The 18,631-nt window shown below is 41.2% G+C and overlaps 1 protein-coding gene across 1 annotated transcript in view; it reads left to right on the top strand.

Moving 5' to 3' along the window:
• Positions 1-18,335, top strand: part of ROR1 (receptor tyrosine kinase-like orphan receptor 1) — a 411,025-nt gene extending 392,690 nt beyond the window's left edge. The window contains exon 10 of the mRNA XM_011941511.1: positions 16,738-18,335. Coding sequence (XP_011796901.1) covers positions 16,738-18,165 — 1,428 coding nt within the window. The 3' untranslated portion in view covers positions 18,166-18,335. The remainder of the gene's footprint in view (positions 1-16,737) is intronic.
• Positions 18,336-18,631: the final 296 nt, after the last annotated feature.

Genomic DNA, 18,631 nt, shown 5'->3' with positions numbered 1-18,631 from the left:
TACTTAGTGCTACTATAAAAGTAGTGAAAGCAAATGGACAGGGGTTAATATTGCTGCACATTCACCTAGTTAACCTGGCAGATACTTTTACCTAACTCATGACTTCAAGCTTCTAGTGCAAGAGTAATTGTTCCATGAGACTCTTTCCCTTTCATTTCTGTTGGTAAATGTTGAGAAGTCTTAGAAACACCAGAACTCTGGGTTGCAGAGAGACCTAGATCAGTTTGGTTACAGCAGACAGCAGTTTGGTGCAGTAGCCACCATCCTGGAAAGATGTAGTCCTCATTGCCAGGGCAGGAACCATGGAAGAATCATTTTCATTTTTAGAAATTATCAATTATGTGGGTTAGCCTTAATCTGCAATTTAATTCTATTTTTAGTGGAGCTTTGTTTTATATCATATGGTGTCCAACAGAGATCCCAGAAAGCTTTGTGGCATAAATAGAAAAAAAGCTAATATATACATCGATGAATGCAAACTGTCAAAAACAATACCAGGAGCTTTTACATCCATTATCACAATTAATCCTCACAGCTATTATATAAGGCAGGTATTATTATTACTATTGTACAACCAGGGTAGTTGAGACACAAACAGACTAAGTAACTTGAGCAAGGTCCAAGAGCTAGTTATTAGAGGCAAGAAAATGTGAATACAGGATTTTTCACCTTTTCTAAATAGAGCCGGCCCTTGCTCTTGCAGAATCTGTGATAACTTTTTCACAGAATAGATCAAGTGGGCAAGGAGGAGGGAGGGTTAGGAAAGCAACTGAATGTGATCCCATTTGGTCAGTTTGTGCTGCAGAGTAACCACAGGCATTCTCCTGGCTTCTGACAAATCTTTAAGGGGCCTGCATGGCAGTCACTGAATGATGTAGTCCTAGCCCTGCCAGGGACATGTACAATTTGGCTAGAGCAATAATAGTTCCCCATCTTTCATAGTCAAAGAGACAAATGTAAAATATACTGGCATGAGTTTTCCCAGAGACTAGGTGAAGTAAACATTGTTTTCATAGTTTCTGGATCATTTCTGAGGTGTGCCTTGCTAAATCTCCCAGTGTCAAGATTTGTCCAATATGAGGCTTAGAGCTTAGCCTTCAACTGTTCACAAACACTCCTAAACCAGAGAAGTAGAAACGGCTTAAATATTTGAATGGGTTGGAGAGGGGAAAGGAAACAACAAAAACAAATGCTAACTTTTTTTTCTGACCCTTCTAAGGGACTTGGCTCCGATCAAATTTGAGTTATTCAATTGTTTGTTTTGGTTCTTACTGAGTGCCTTTCCTGGAAAAAGCACAAAGGACTTTGTAGACCTTAAAGAAAATTCCTAAATGTAAACAGAAAATCTCTAAAACTGCTTTGGAAGGTCACTGACAAATAAATATTACATGTACCTATAAAATCTAAAAGGAAAGGACACACATAAGAAAGAAAGAAAAAAAAGTCCTGAAAACAAACACTCCACCAGAGCACAATCAAAAGAATATTTGGAGGCGAGGATGAAAAAGGAATGAAGGATAGAAGCCAGTCTTCCCTAGCCTTATTCTTTTTTCCCCTTGGCCAATTCAAAAGTCAGAGACTCTAGGGTTCTTATTTATCCAAATGAATATACCCTTCAGGGTTCAAACTCTCTGCTTCCATCTCTCTTTACTTGCTGAGCTGCTAAAATTCTCCTGAGTGTGCTCCTGTGGGAGATTAGAAACGGATACCCTTGAGAGAGGACAATAGGGAGCTGCCGACAGACTGGCTGAGGAGGCCCGGCTTGGGTCCCCAGAGAGGTAGGATGATGCAGTTGGAAGTAAAAGCTTTTGATGAGCCATGAGTTTCCTTCTGATCTGTGGGCAAAGGAAGCCAGTGGACCAGAGAGGCACCTTAACGCCAAAGAGTCAGGAAGATGGAGATGCCCTGGATCCCCCGCCAGCTGCTCTGTGACTCTGAGAAGCCATCTAGCATTTTGCAGTTCAATTTTCTCAGCTGTTCAGAGGAAGAAGTAGACTGAGCTCAAGGAGAAGACTGTTTATTTTCCTGTTATTTTGTTTAGCCAAAGATTTGAAGCCATTCAATCCTCTAATGAGTACTGTAGTGATGCCTAAACTAAGCAGGATTGTTCCATATTGCATTACAAATTTTACAATCTGAGTGAAGTTGCTTTTTCTTCTTTTAATACTGCAGAAATTGAACCTTCTCAGAGGAGCCTGGAAACTCTAAATTCCCTTCTCTGTTTCTTTTCCTTTGCTTTTCCTTCCCTGGCCCTTACATCCTCTGCCAGGTATGACTCTGGAAAACAGCATTCTGTAAGCTTGCTTGGGTAAGGGAGAGAAGCTGTGGTATGTGCTACTGTGGGAACAGGGAGGGGGCAGAGTCTCCCCTTCAAGAACAGGATGGGCCCCATTCAGCCCAGGCCTCCTGGCTTCTCACCTACATGGAGATTAGGCAGGCAGAGAGGTTAAAAGATGGAGGAGTCTGGTGGGGGAGTGGTGGGCATGGTTGCTCACACCTGTAATCTCAGCATTTGAGGAGACCAAGGTGGACAGTTTGCTTGAGCCCAGGAGTTCAAGACCAGCCTGGACAACATGGGGAAATCTCATCTCTACAAATGCGCGCACACACACACACACACACGCACAATTAGCTAGGCATAATGGTGCACCCCTGTACATGGAGCTACTCGGGAGGCTCAGGTGGGAGAATTACTTGAGCCTGGGAAGTTGAGGCTGCAGTGAGCTGAGATCATGCCACTGCACTCCAGCCTAGGCAACAGAGTGAGACTCATGTCAAAAAAAGAAAAAAAAAGATGGAGGAGTCTGAGAATAGGGGCGAGGAAGAGTCAAGGCAGGCCAGAGGTGTGAGATGCAGCCAAGCCTGGACAACCTCCATGAGTCAAACTCCCGTAGCTCCTGGCTGATGTAAGGAACATTGCAGGGGAAAGAAAGCAGGACTGGCCCAGCTTTCCAAAGCTGATGCCTGTGTTTTACTTCTCAGTTTACCCTCATCTCTTGCCAGCTTCTCTGCTTTTTCACTTCCAGACAATTCATCTCTCTATTCTCATTTCCAGCCAAAGTAGTTGCTGAATATACTGAAATTTGATTACATTCTCTGGCCCTGTCCCTTTTGCCAGCAACACGCTTCCATCTAAAAGCCCTGCTGGAGTCTAGCTACCCTTTTTAATTCCCTGTTCTTACCAAATATCACCACACTTCATGCTAAAATATCCTCAATAACTTTTCCACTCACTCCTTAAAGCCATTGTCTCCCAACACTTCTGAGCTCACCATTCTATTAACACAGGCCTCTTGGGAATCACCAGTGATGTTATTTAATCCAGTGACCTTTGCCAAGTCTTCACCCCTTTTAATTTCTCTGGAGCCTTTGATATTCTTAACCACCATCCTGAATTTTTTTTTTTTTTTCTCCTTGGCTTTCCTCTTATCTCCTTCCCACACTTCCTTCACTAGTTCTTTTAATTCCCTTCATGGGAGCATCCTGGGACATTCTTTTCCTCTCTCATTCTCTTGTGCTGATTTCATCCTCCGGCGTTGCTCTAGCTCCCCCTTGAGTGTAATGATTTCCCAACCTGGAAGGCCCAATTTCAAGTTTAAAATTCTTGCCACCAAAATCCTGCCACCCAAAAGTCCATGCTTTCAGGGCCTAAGTTACCTTTCCAGCCACGCTTTTCTCTTAGTTTATTTCTGGAAAGTAGTCTGATACACTTCAAAGAGCAAGAGTGTAGAGATAAGGAAATATGATGACAAATCTTGGCTCCGCTGTCAACTGGTCACAAGATCTTAAGCAAATAACTTCTCTGAACCTTTTATTTTCTCATCCATAAATCAAGGATAAGAATAGTACTTAAAAGGATATTTTTTACACTTCGAGATAGAGTGTCTGGCACCTCACAGGTACTTAAGAGTTAGAAATTACTATTATTGTTGTTATAACGGATGAGTACAAATCTTTTTTTTAACTTTTATTTTAAGTTCATGGGTACAAGTGCAGGTTTGTTACCCAGGTAAGCTTGTGTCATGGGGGTTTGTTGTAAGATTATTTCATCATCCAGATATTAAGCCCAGTGCTCATTGGTTATTTTTCCTGATCCTCTCCTCCTCCCAAGCTCCACCCTCTGAAAGGCCCCAGGGTCTGTTGTTCCCTTCTGTGTGTCTATGAGAACAACACTTAGCTGTCACTTAAAAGTGAGAACATGCGGTACTTGGTTTTCTGTTCCTGTGTTACTTTGGTAAGGATAATGGTCTCCAGCTCCATTCATGTCCCTGCAAAGGACATGATCTCATTCTTTTTTATGTCGATGTAGTATTCCGTGGAGTATATTATATGTACCACATTTTCTTTCTCCAGTCTATCATTGATGGGCATTTAGGTTAATTCCATGTCTTTGCTGTTGTGAATAGTGCTGCGGTGAACATACACGTGCCTGTGTCCTTATAACAGAATGATTTATATTCCTTTGGGTATATACCCAGGATTTAAATTGCTAGGTCAGATGGTATTTCTGTCTTTAGGTCTTTTATTTCTCCCACAATGGCTGAACTAATTTACACTCCCATAAACAGTGTATAAGCATTCCTTTTGCTCTGCAACTTCACCAGCATCTGTTGTTTTTTGACCTTTTAATAATGGCCATTCTGACTGGTGTGAGATGGTATCTCACTGTGGTTTTGATTTGCATTTCTCTAATCATCAGTGAGGTTGATCTTTTTTTCATATGTTTGTTGGCCACACATATGTCTTCTTTTGAAAAGTGTCTGTTCATGTCCTTTTTATGCAGTTGTTTTTTCTTATAAATTTCTTTAAGTTCCTTAGAAATGCTGGATATTAGACTTTTGTTGGATGTATAGTTTACAAAATTTTTCTCCCGTTCTGTAGGTTGTCTGTTACTCTGTTGATAGTTTCTTTTGCTGTACAGAAATTCTTTAATTACATCCCATTTGTCAATTTTTGCTCTTGTTGTGATTGCTTTTGGTGTCTTCATCATGAAATCCTTGCCTGTGCCTATATCCTGAATGATATTGCCTATGTTGTCTTCCAGGATTTTTATAATTTCGGGTTTTACTTTTCTTTCTTTTTTTTTTTTGGAGATGGAGTCTCACTTTGTCACCCAGGCTGAAGTGAAGTGGTGTGATCTCAGCTCACTGCAACCTCCGCCTCCTGGGTTTAAGCAATTCTCATGCCTCAGCCTCCTGAGTAGCTGGGACTACAGGCATGCACCACCACTCCTGGCTAATTTTTGTCTTTCTTTGTAGAGATGAGGTTTCACCATATTGCCCAGGCTGGTCTCAAACTCCTGACCTCAAGTGGTTGACCTGCCTTGGCCTCCCAAAGTGCTGGGATTACAGGCATGAGCCACTAGGGTTTAACATTAGGTCTTTAATCCATCTTGAATTAATTTTTGTACATAGTGTAAGGAAAGGGTCCAGTTTCAATCTTCTGCATATAGCTAGCCAGTTATCCCAGCACCATTTATTTTACTAGGGGATCCTTTCCCCATTGCTTGCTTTGTCAAAGATCAGGTGGTTGTAGGTGTGCAATCTTATTTCTGAGTTCTCTGTTATGTTCCATTGGCCTATGTGTCTGTTTCTCGACCAGTACCATGCTCTTTTGGTTACTGTAGCCCTGTAGTATAGTTTGAAGTCAGGTAGTATGATGCCTCAAGCTTTGTTCTTTTTTCTTAGGATTGCCTTGGCTATTTGGGCTTTTTGGTTTCAGATCAATTTTAAAATAGTTTTCTCTAGTTCTGTGAAGAATATCAATGGTAGTTGCATTTAATCTATAAATTGCTTTGGGCAGTATGGTATTGTATTTTAATGATACTGATTTTTCCTATCTATGAGCATGGAATGTTTTTTCATTTGTGTCATCTCTGATTTCTTTGAGCAGTGTTTTGACTACAGATCTTTTAATGAAGCAAATGCTGTGCATACATAGGATACTGTGGGTTGGGGAGGAAGCTATAGGATCCAGCAATGCACAGCATTAACTGGGGTGAGGACACAGGCAAGAGAATCCCAGCAAAGATTATAGAGGTAGCTCTTTCAACAGTTCTTGTATTCCTTGTGTCCATCCTGTTAGCATACATTCTCCTGCCCTGGATAAAATCCATCAGGGTGGAGAAGGTCTGACAGCAAGGGCTGGAAGGCTGCCCAGTACATAACCTCAGCTTAAACCAATGTCTATAGAAACTCTACTTCGGGGAAAAACAAGTCCTATAAATGAATATATTATAAATTGGCATCATAAATGGACTAAAGTACTTCATTATCTCAATAGAATCTTTATAATAATCCTATGAAGTAGGTACTAATTTAAGTCTGATTTTTAGGGCGAGAAAACTGAGGCAGATTCAGAGTTGGCCCAAAGTCACACAATTATTAAGTGACAGAGCCAAAACTTGAACCCAGGTCTGCTCAGGTGCAGAGCCCAGTGCTCTACTCTATTTCCCTCTACTGCCTTTATTTTCAGGCTGACTGAAATATATGAGCCCAAGTTATAAGCACGTGATGGCTCAAGCTGACATTAAAATTACTGGCATCTGTTCTGTCTATTTCCAGGCAGAACAGAACCCCTCCCATTGGCATTATAAAGTAACTCCACCACAGAACCAACCCTGCTCACCACCAAACATTCAAGCTAACTATCAGAAAGTTACGTTACAGAGAAAAGAAATGCTTCTGAAGTTAAATCATTTCCAGAGAAGGGTAGCAGAACTCCGAGCAACTGTGGCAAAATATTGGTTGAAACTGCCTCTAGAATTTGATTGCATAAGCCAGAAGGCACTTAATTCAGCTGTAGTCTTTGAAAATGTCCATAACCTCCCAAAACAAAATGGCTGTGGCCTCTAAGCTTTTAAAATGTAATCATTTCCATTTATGAGTAGAGTCAATTGTTTTATAACTCTAACACTGTTTACCTAAGAACCAGTAAAATGCACAAGAAAGGAAAATAGGTTTTGGAGTCAAGCAGATCCATATCAACAGCCAAGTCCAGATACTAAGAAATCTTACATTTATATACTCTCCAGGGCTCTCAAGCCCAATTCCGGTGAAGGTTGCCATGGACAAGTTTTGTTCTTCTATCCCAGTCAACTAGTAGAGACAACTGAGCATCAACAGAGTGAGGTCTAACTCAAAAACCAGAGAGCTCTTATACCTTGAGCATTTCACTTTTGCATCAATGGTCCTCATACTTTTAAAATGTAGAGTCCTTTGAGGATCCGATGGAAACTGCCTCCTCTTCCCAGAAAGCTCTGCAACTTTGGCGTCAGACATAACCTGGATTTGAATCTTGGCATCACCACTTAATAGTTGTGCTTCTTTAGGCAAGCTACTTAACCACTGAATGCCTTAATGTCTTTATCCATAAAACGGGGGCATTCATAATATGAATCTCACAGGATTGTGACGAGGATTAAATGGGTTGATGCATTAAGCACTTCATGTCAGAGAGCAGAGAAGGGAGTGTAGTGTGGTCATTAGCAAGGCAGGCTCTGGTGTCTGAATTGACCACCTACCAGCTGTGAGACCACTTAACTGACCTGTTCTTTGGTTTTTCCATCTGTAAAACGGGTATGAGTCATAATTGCCAATCTCATGGGGTTAGTGTGAGGATGAAATGAGCTAATATGTCTAAAGTACTTACAGCCTAACATATAAGCATTCAAAAAATCATAGCCATTATTAGGATCTCAGTGTCTGACACATGGCAGATACTTAATACGTGGGTAGGTATTGTTAAATTCAGATTACAGATATCTAGGATAGGAGCCGTGTCTTCTCTATTCATGGTTCTTTCGTGGTCCCTCATATAGCAGTCTGTATGTATACTCTTCAGTATATTGCATATACAGTATGAGTTGACTGACTGAGGCAACCAGCTATTAAAATATATCCTAAATGATTGGCTCTAAATTGAAACTAAAGGAAACTGGTGATATGGTCCAAGCTATAGAAAGACTTATATTTCAAAACCTTGAAATATAAGTCTCACTAAGACAGTGGTCATGTAGTATATAAACCTAATAAATGCTGGTTAATGGTTCTTATATTTTTCTCTGCCTGATATTTCCAAAGCATCTTTTCAAGCAGAGTATTGTTTTCTGTCACTCCGGTAAGTTTGAATTGTCCAGCCAGGTTCATCAGACACACTGTGGTCATTCATCATACAGAGAGAAGGGACCCAGATCACTAAGGAATTGACTGATCCAGAAAACTACATCCATTTATTCCGGGGGCTCTCAAAGTGAGGCCTCTAGGCCAGCAGGAGTCTTATCAACTGAGAACTGTCAGAAATGGACAATCTCAGACCCACATAGGAATTCTTGCGGTGGAGCCCAGCATTCTGTGCTTTAACAAGTCCTCCAAGTGGCACTGATGCCTGCTCTGATGTACACTATGCTGGTCAGTACTTGAGATTCAGGAAGCAAGTCAGCCCATAGGGAATAGCGATCTCAGAGAAAACTGTGCTTCCAAAGAGAAAAAGGACCTGGGATAGCTCTCCTATTACCAAAAATACTCCTATAATTTCAGTAGGGCCAGGGTCTGCTCATCATTCCTCTGATGGGGTGTATTAGTCTGTTTTCACACTGCTGATGCAGACATACCTGAGAATGGAAGGAAAAAGAGGTTTAATGGACTTATAGTTCCACATGGCTGGGGAGGCCTCACAATCATGGCGGAAGGCAAGGAGGACCAAGTCACATTTTATGTGGATGACAGCAGGCAAAGAGAGAGCTTGTTCAGGGTAACTCCCCCTTATATAACCATCAGATCTCATGAGACTTACTATATCACGAGAACAGCATGGCAAAGACCTGCCCCCATGATTCATTAACCTCCCACTGGGTCCCTCCCACAACATATGGGAATTCAAGATGAGATTTGGGTGGGGACACTGCCAAACCATATCATTCGACCCCTGGTCCCTTTCACATCTCATTTCCTTATATTTCAAAACCAATCATGCCCTCCCAAAAGTCCCCCAAAGTCTCAACTCATTTCAGCATTAACTCAAAAGTCCACAGTCCGAAGTCTCATCCAAGACAAGGCAAGTCCCTTCTGCCTATGAGCCTGTAAAATCAAAAGCAAGTTAGTTACTTCCCAGATACAATGGGGGTACAGGCATTGGGTAAATACAGCCATTCCAAATGGGAGAAATTGGCCAAAACAAAGGGGCTACAGGCCCCATGCAATTCCAAAATCCAGCATGGCAGTCAAATCTCAAAGCTCCAAAATGATCTCCTTTGACTCCATGTCTCACATCCAGGTCACTCTGATGCAAGCAGTGCATCAGACACCTCTGCCCCTGTGGCTTTGCAGGGTATAGTCCCCCTCCTGGTGCTTTCATGGGCTGGTGTTGAGTGTCTGAGACTTTTCTAGGCTCACGGTGCAAGCTGTTGGTGGGTCTACCATTCTGGGGTCTGGAGGACAGTGGCCCTCTTCTCACAGGTCTACTAGGCAGTGCCCCAGTAGGGACTTGGTATGGGGGCTCTGACCCCACATTTCCCTTCTACACTGCTCTAGCAGAGGTTCTCCATGAAGGTCTCAACCCTGCAGCAAACTTCTGCCTGGGCATCCAGGCATTTCCATACATCCTCCGGAATCTAGGTGGAGATTCCCAAACCTCAATTCTTGACTTCTGTGCACCCGCAGGCTCAACACCACATGGGAGCTGCCAAGCCTTGGGATTTCCATCCTCTGAAGCCACAGCACAAGCTGTACCTTGACCCCTTTTAGTCACAGCTGGAGTGGCTGGGACACAGGGCACTAAGTACCTAGACTGCAAACAGCAGAAGGACCCTGGGCCCAGTCCACGAAATTATTTTCTCCTCCTAAACCTCTGGGTGATGGGAGGGGCTGCCGTGAAGACCTCTGACATGCCCTGGAGACATTTTCCCCATTGTCTTGGTGATTTACATTTGGCTCCTCATTACCTATGCAAATGTCGGCAGCCAGCTTGAATTTCTCCTCAGAAAATGGGATTTTATTTTCTATCACATTGTCAGGCTGCAAATATTCCAAGCTTTTGTGCTCTGTTTTCCTTTCAAAACTGAATGCCTTTAACAGCACCCAAATCACCTCTTGAATGCTTTGCTGCTTAGAAATTTCTTCCACCAGGTACCCTAAATCATCTCTCTCAAGTTCAAAGTTCCACAGATTTCTAGGGCAGGGGAAAAATGCCGCCAGTCTCTGCTAAAACATAACAAGAGTCACCTTTGCTTCAACAAGTTCCTCATCTCCATCTGAGACCACCTCTGCCTGGATTTCATTGTGCATATTGTCAGCATTTTGGTCAAAGCCATTCAACAAGTCTCCAGGGAATTCCAAACTTTCTCACATTTTCCTGTCTTCTGCTAAGCCCTCCAAATTGTTCCAACCTCTGCCTGTTACCCAGTTTCAAAGTCACTTCCACATTTTCAGGTGTCTTTTCAGCAGCACCCCACTCTACTGGTACAAATTTACTATATTAGTCCATTTTCACACTGCAGATAAAGACACACCTGAAACTGGAAAGAAAAAGAGACTTAATGGACTTACAGTTCCACATAGCTGGGGAGGCCTCACAATCATGGCAGAAGGCAAGGAGGACCAAGTCACATCTTGCATGGATGGCAGCAGGCAAAGAGAGAGCTTGTGCAGGGAAACTCCCCCTTATATAACCATCAGATCTCATGAGACTTATTCACTATCACAAGAACAGCATGGGAAAGCTCTGCCCCCATGACTCAATTACCTCCCACCAGGTCCCTCCCACAACATGTGGGAATTCAAGATGAGATGTGACTGGGGACACAGACAAACCATATCATGAGGCAAGCACAAATGCCATGTAAACCTGCTATTCTTCTGTAGACACTTGTGTCCAGCTAGAATCAGCTTCAAAAGAATAGCATAGATTTGAAAAAGGGTAGCAGTCAGTCTTGGGACATTAGAACATGGGTAATGAACTGGCCTTGAGTGAAAGGGACCGCAGCGGGGGGTTTGGAGCTGACTTATGAATATGAGTCCTGTTTCAGCACCTACTGTTGTTAAAGCCCCCTTTCTGTCCCAGAGAACCACCCTGGGCTCAATTCCCTCCACCCTAATGTAGCTCAGTTTTTTATCTGTGTGTCTACTTCAAGTTGGACTCAAAAGTAGAGCAATCATATGACATTATGTTCAAGGCAAAAAGTGACAGAGCAGGCTTCGTGTTGCATACAAATGTTGGTGGCCATCACAAAATCCTCACCTCATATCCTATGATAATCACTTCCGTAAAGTAAGCAGGAAATAGGTTAGTAGTAGGCTGCTTCACCAGGAGTCATTTCAAATGTATTGTCACCTAAGGTATAACTTCCCAAAGATGGAAAGAGATAAAGCCACTGAGTCGGCCCTCTTAATCTGTCTACAGCCACCAAGGTAATTACAGTTTTTAAAAACTCTACTCATAATTCATTGCTTTCATATCTAAAGTTCAGAGATCTAAAAGTTCTCCCACATCCCCACTTAGTAGTCATCACTAAGGTGAAAAAAGCCACCAGTATCAGCCTGGTCTCTTTTATCAGCAGTTTAGAAAGTACTACAATTTTCCCATCTGACTCACATCTGAATGACTCGCATCTAAAATGTTTCTCCTTCATTTTCCTTCTGTAAAGAGCTCATTTAAACTCTAATACTGTTGCTTTTCAAAAATTTCTAAAGAAAGAAGCATCTTGGAACAATGTATTAACTTCTGCATCAACTTTTATTTTATATAATAATTTTATATAATTTTTTAAAGGCAGATGTGTGTTTACTTTGAGAAATAAAAATGTTAACATTGAAACTGAAAGCCTGTTTCAGTTTTAAGGTACTTAATTGCCTTACAGCATATAATAAACCGAGGCCATCTTGTCCTTCAACTAATGGAGGGAGTGATAAAGAGATAGGAGCCCAGGACCCTATTCATTCCAGTTTTCCTTTGTACTTGGTTTACTTTGGCACCATGCCTCATGTGTATTTTACACTTCTTTACATTTTGTACATCCCTGTATGACAAATACTTGTCAAACAAAAACTAAACAGATTTATAACCCCTTAACTTGAAATGAGCCAAAATTGAACTGCCAAAACTTTATGACTTCATTTTCTTTCATAGTTTTCCACTACATTGGTTCAAACAGACAAACCCCACTTGAGGTCAAGCAGAGGTCATTTCACTTTCATTACTAAAATATAATTTACAATATGCCAGACCTAAACAAGTTTAGCCTAAAGGGTTTGTATAATGTAAACCATCTGTTCCTCAACAATACAGCTAATTTCCTGCCGTCACCGTACAGTCTACTGACTGCTTCTTTAAGGGTTTTTATGATTTTTTAACTGGTTCAGGATTTATGTAAAATTTGAAAATGAGTCCATAGTTAGGACTCATTTGTACCAGGTAACTTGAGCACCTTAAAAATGCAAATCACTGTGGAAATCGTTCCCCTGAAACCAAGCTAGGAGCATTTTTTTTTTTTCTGGGCACTTCTTTGCTGGCAGCTGCACAGGTGTTCGAAGGGAAGATTTTGTGGACTCTGCCATTTTAGATGATTTCCATACCTCTTTGCAAAGCAAACCCCCCAAATTTAGTTTTCAGTAGCTCTAGTAAATGACTCCTTGGAGAAGACTTGGGATTATATGCTATATGGCCCACTGGATATTGGTGAGCTAGGACAAGATATACTTCGGGGTAAAATCTACTTTCTTTCATGTGTCTGAACAGGGAGAAAGAACAATTATAATTCCATAGAGTGACCACATACTGAAGGCCAACCTCCTAGCCCTGCAAGGTGGCAGGCCTCAGGCTGAGCCTCCAGAGACATTCGGCTTCAATCTGGGATTGCTGGCCAGCAGGCTTCTCTGGTTTCAAACAGAATGCTGTGGCCCAAAACGGAGAGCCTTGGAGTTGCAAGTGTGGCTCTTTCGGCTCTCCTGAAAATTCTTGATACTTTCTTTAGCCCCTTTCTCCATCTGTAAAATGGCAAAATTAAGTGTTCTTTTTCCAAAGGCAAATATATGAGAACAAATGTGCTTACCTCAGTGGAGGGGAATGCAGCTGGTCTTAGCCACGAAGCCCCAAGGCCATGTGTAGGGCTGGTGCCAAGGTCCTGTCCACCTCTTCCTCTTTTCCCACCTCCAGAAGTTTGACTGGCTTACTTCCTTTTCCCATCTGCTACCATCCACTTTTCTACATGAATTCTTGTTGCCTTCACCTTCATTCACATCTCAGAGGAGTCAGCCACAGGCCACTCAACTTCTCACCCACCCTCAAGCTCCAAAACAAATTCTCTGTCATTTTTAAAGGATTTTTTTTTTAAACTAACAACTACAGGAGAACAGAGAAAGATTAACAGGAAGAAATTTAAACACTCTGGAACTACTTAAGGCTTAAATGGATCTAAATCATTTGCATTATTTTACTTCATGGATGACTTTCCTAATAAGGACAATAAGAATGATTTAAAGAGCACTTATTAGGTGGGAATTACGTTCATACATCGTTGTATTTAATTTCTACTGCAACAGCGCAAGCTAGGTAGTACATTATTTCATAGATATGGAAACAGAGGTTCAGAAAAGTTAAGAAATTCACCCAAGGTCAGTGATTGATATTATAGGACCTATGCCACAGGATCATGGTGTTAAATAAGTTAATATTTGCTAAGTGCTTAGAACAGTAACTGGCACAAAGTAAGTGCTATGTAAGTATTAACTATTATTAATAGAAAGCAGCAGATTCAAGACGCAAACCCAAATTTATAGGAGTCCAAAGCTCACTTGGTTTGAATTATACCATACTGCCTATGGATTTGTTTCAAGCAGTGAAGGAGGAGAGGGTATTGGGTTTCTAACTCCTCATTATACCAGTCTAATATTCCATGAGTTTACTTCCTAATTCCCATTTTCCACAAAGAAGTTTTAGTACTCAGTCCCTTAAACTTCTTTATCTCCAAAAGCCTAGAGATCTTATTTTTGTCAAAAAGTAAGTAATATCTACTGTGCCATTCAAGGGACCTTCACCTAAACTGGATTTATTTACATCATTAGGAAAAGTTCTGATGGAAATCTCCAATCTTAACATCATGCGGGAAAAATTCACTTTGGGTTACTCTTGCCAGCAAAAGTAAAATCTTCCGAGCGCTACAAGACAAAAAAGTAGGGTTGGCTCGACTGGTTACCTTTCTCATCACCCATACCTTGCTCTCTCAAAGGAATTCGACAAGCTCCCACAAGAATACAGACCCTAAAAGCAAAAGGAAAAATGGTGGATGGACTTGTAATTGCAAAAGATATTTCCTAGTTCAGTAAGATGGGAAGATTTCCCTGTTTTTTTTAAAAAAAAATTAATTAATTTTGAACATTGTTAATATATTCACCTGGTTGAAAAATTTTAAAGCATAAAAAAGCATAAAGTGAAAAATCTCTTACTTCTGCCCCCTTTTTCTAGTTCCTACTTGCATACCCCCAATAATCACTGCTATCTATTTCCCAAGTATCCTTTTATAGTTTCTTTATGCTTATACAAAGAAATATATTTCATGTGTTATTTTTCTCCTTCTCTCTTTACACAAAAGCAGCACCCAGCGTTAACTGGCCTTCTGTTGCTTTTTATTTTTAGCTGAGCAAAGGATTTTGTAGACCTTTCGATACCAGTACATAGGAAACGTCCTCACTCTTTTTTTTTTTTACAAATGTAGAATATTCTATTTACTAGCTCCACCGTAATTGATTTAATGTGTTCTCTATGGGGACATGGAGGTCATTTGTAATATTTTGCTATTACAAACAATACTATATTGAATAGAACTAGATCAATAAGCTTTAATTTGCTGAAAGTTTAAAGCAACACATTACCATTACTTTCTGCACAAGTAAACTTTCTAAAACTCATTTCCAAATATAAACCTCACAAAGTCTGCTTTGATGAACAAATGAGACCAATTTATAATGAGACAGATTATTTGCATAGAATAATTAATGTTCCAAAATCCCCAGTCCCAATTTGTCCTTTTAAGTGGGTATTTTGCTGCAAGTTTATTTACACTTACAATTAGGTTAGTGGGCATTTTGCCCTGGAAAATATCAGCCTAGAACAAATCTAATTACCATGAATTCTAAATTAGCAGAGTTTGGATAAGAGAATTTTTTTACCAAATTTTCTAAACTGTTGTTTTAAACTCTATACAGACAGCTCTGGATTTCATATGTATTTCAACATTGTCAGGTTCAATTAGAATTTTCAGGGTAGTATTCTTTTTAAAAAAATAAGGATTTCAAGGATGGGGATTATTTGAAAATCAGTTGTATGTAAAATGTATTGTTTTTATTACTTTCTTTTCTAACAAATTAAATGAAACATCAGACTAAATTTGAGGTACATTTTAAAATAGTAAAAACATATGACATTATAGACATTTACTTGCCAAGATCAAATGTCATGATTCAATACTTATTTTCATTGTGAGCTAGATGCCTTCACCTGTCTGTCTTAAGGTTAATTAATAAACAACCCGCTTGAGAAGCCCTAGGGATATACGTTGGTATGAAGGGCAGTGCTTCCAATAAGATTTCCCTTGAAATCTGGTTGTGAGGACAAAATATGTGCATAAAAAGAACAGAAACATCAAGTTGATAATAATAACAAAAGGTTAAATAGTACTTATCATGGGCCAGACATAGGTCTGAGTATTTTACAAACATTAACTCATAAGTCTGAGTGCTTTACAAACATTAACTCATTAAAAGTTTGCAATAACATGGTAAGTACAATTATTATCATCCCATTTTATAGATGAAGGAATTGAGGCACGAAGTTAAATGTTGCATCCGGGGTCACACAGCTGGTAAGTGGAGAAGGCAGGATTCCAACTCAGACTGTCTGGCTATGGAGGCCACGTGTGTAACCAGCCACCACACTGCTTTGTGTGTGTGGTGGCATTCACAGTAAAGGCAAAAAATTCTAGCAAAGAAATGACCATAGTGGTCAGGGAAGGTTTTGCAGGAAGTGGGGCCCGAAACAGACTTTTTAGAAAAGAAAGGATTTAATCAATGGAGAGGACCACATTTCAGACCTTCCCATCTCTATTGTGAGTACTTCAGAAGGACAATCTTTTGTTTTGGTTTCTCTTTTAGCACAATAAATATTCTAAGAATGGCAGAACATTGGAGGAACAAAAGTTTTACACAAGAATGTGAACAGTTTCGCTGGTGGACATTGAGAAAACCTGTTTAACTAAAGAAGTAGCAAGGGATCATGTCAGGAAAGTGAGTTAGGACCAGATTACAAATGCTCTTGAGTACCAGGCTGTAGCCTCTGCAGTAGTGCTTCTGACACCCTAATCTTCACAGAAACCACTGGGGTCTTGTTACATGCATATGCTGATTCAGTAGGTCTGAGGTGGGCCTACGAGTCTGCATTTGCAGTAAGTTTGGGTGATGCTGATGCTGCTGGTCCTCAGACCACAGAGTTTGAGTGCCAAGACTCTAGACAACAGCAAGAAACCATTTTGGGGCTAGGTTGAGGGAAGGGGATAGGGTAGTGATGGAAAGTTGCCTATGGCACCTCCCCTGAGTTGCAGCCAACAATTTGAAAGATATGCAGACCTACAATATTTTATTTAATTTGTTTATAGAACCTTTTTCTATATGCCCCATCCCTCCTTTCGGATGCAAAGCTGTCTTGCCTGAAGAAATGTTTTAAACCACCTTTTTCCTCTCTTTCATACAGAGCAAGGCTAAAGAGCTGCCTCTTTCTGCTGTACGCTTTATGGAAGAATTGGGTGAATGTGCCTTTGGAAAAATCTATAAAGGCCATCTCTATCTCCCAGGCATGGACCACGCTCAGCTGGTTGCTATCAAGACCTTGAAAGATTATAACAACCCCCAGCAATGGACAGAATTTCAACAAGAAGCCTCCCTAATGGCAGAACTGCACCACCCCAATATTGTCTGCCTGCTAGGTGCTGTCACTCAGGAACAACCTGTGTGCATGCTTTTTGAGTATATGAATCAGGGGGATCTCCATGAGTTCCTCATCATGCGATCCCCACACTCTGATGTTGGCTGCAGCAGTGATGAAGATGGGACTGTGAAATCCAGCCTGGACCATGGAGATTTTCTACACATTGCAATTCAGATTGCAGCCGGCATGGAATACCTGTCTAGTCACTTCTTTGTCCACAAGGATCTTGCAGCTCGCAATATTTTAATCGGAGAGCAACTTCATGTAAAGATTTCAGACTTGGGGCTTTCCAGAGAAATTTACTCCGCTGATTACTACAGGGTCCAGAGTAAGTCCTTGCTGCCCATTCGCTGGATGCCGCCTGAAGCCATCATGTATGGCAAGTTCTCTTCCGATTCAGATATCTGGTCCTTTGGGGTTGTCCTGTGGGAGATTTTCAGTTTTGGACTCCAGCCATATTATGGATTCAGTAACCAGGAAGTGATTGAGATGGTGAGAAAACGGCAGCTCTTACCATGCTCTGAAGACTGCCCACCCAGAATGTACAGCCTCATGACAGAGTGCTGGAATGAGATTCCTTCCAGGAGACCAAGATTTAAAGATATTCACGTCCGGCTTCGGTCCTGGGAGGGACTGTCAAGTCACACCAGCTCTACTACTCCTTCGGGGGGAAATGCCACCACACAGACAACCTCCCTCAGTGCCAGCCCAGTGAGTAATCTCAGTAACCCCAGATATCCTAATTACATATTCCCGAGCCAGGGTATTACACCACAGGGCCAGATTGCTGGTTTCATTGGCCCGCCAATACCTCAGAACCAGCGATTCATTCCCATCAATGGATACCCAATACCTCCTGGATATGCAGCGTTTCCAGCTGCCCACTACCAGCCAACAGGTCCTCCCAGAGTGATTCAGCACTGCCCACCTCCCAAGAGTCGGTCCCCAAGCAGTGCCAGTGGGTCGACTAGCACTGGCCATGTGACTAGCTTGCCCTCATCAGGATCCAATCAGGAAGCAAATATTCCTTTACTACCACACATGTCAATTCCAAATCATCCTGGTGGAATGGGTATCACCGTTTTTGGCAACAAATCTCAAAAACCCTACAAAATTGACGCAAAGCAAGCATCTTTGCTAGGAGATGCCAATATTCATGGACACACCGAATCTATGATTTCTGCAGAACTGTAAAATGCACAACTTTTGTAAATGTGGTATACAGGACAAACTAGACGGCCATAGAAAAGATTTATATTCAAATGTTTCTATTAAAGTAAGGTTCTCATTTAGCAGACATCGCAACAAGTATCTTCTGTGAAGTTTAACTGTGTCTTACCAAGCAGGACAGACACTAGGCCAGACAAAAAAAAAAAAACACTGTGGGATGTGCATTCCATTGGAGTGCATGACATGGCATTGGGATTGGAACATGTGGTTTCAAGTACTGAAAACTGCACACCAGTGAAGAGGAAAAGAACCTTATGATTAAATATAAAACCAAAAGTCAAATGGTGCTTTGTGTTTTAGCCTTCAGTCACCATGACTGGTCTCTCCCCCAGATGTATATATACCATAGCATTTGTCTACCTGCTGTCTTTTCTTCAGGACAGATGTTCAGGAATTATATTGATTCGGTTTAGACTCTGCACATGTTCTT

Source organism: Colobus angolensis, unplaced genomic scaffold (genome assembly GCF_000951035.1).
Source record: "Colobus angolensis palliatus isolate OR3802 unplaced genomic scaffold, Cang.pa_1.0 Scaffold102, whole genome shotgun sequence".
NCBI lineage: Eukaryota > Metazoa > Chordata > Mammalia > Primates > Cercopithecidae > Colobus > Colobus angolensis.
The sequence above is the reverse complement of the archived record's forward strand: the minus strand, read 5'-3'. Positions and strand labels throughout refer to the sequence as shown.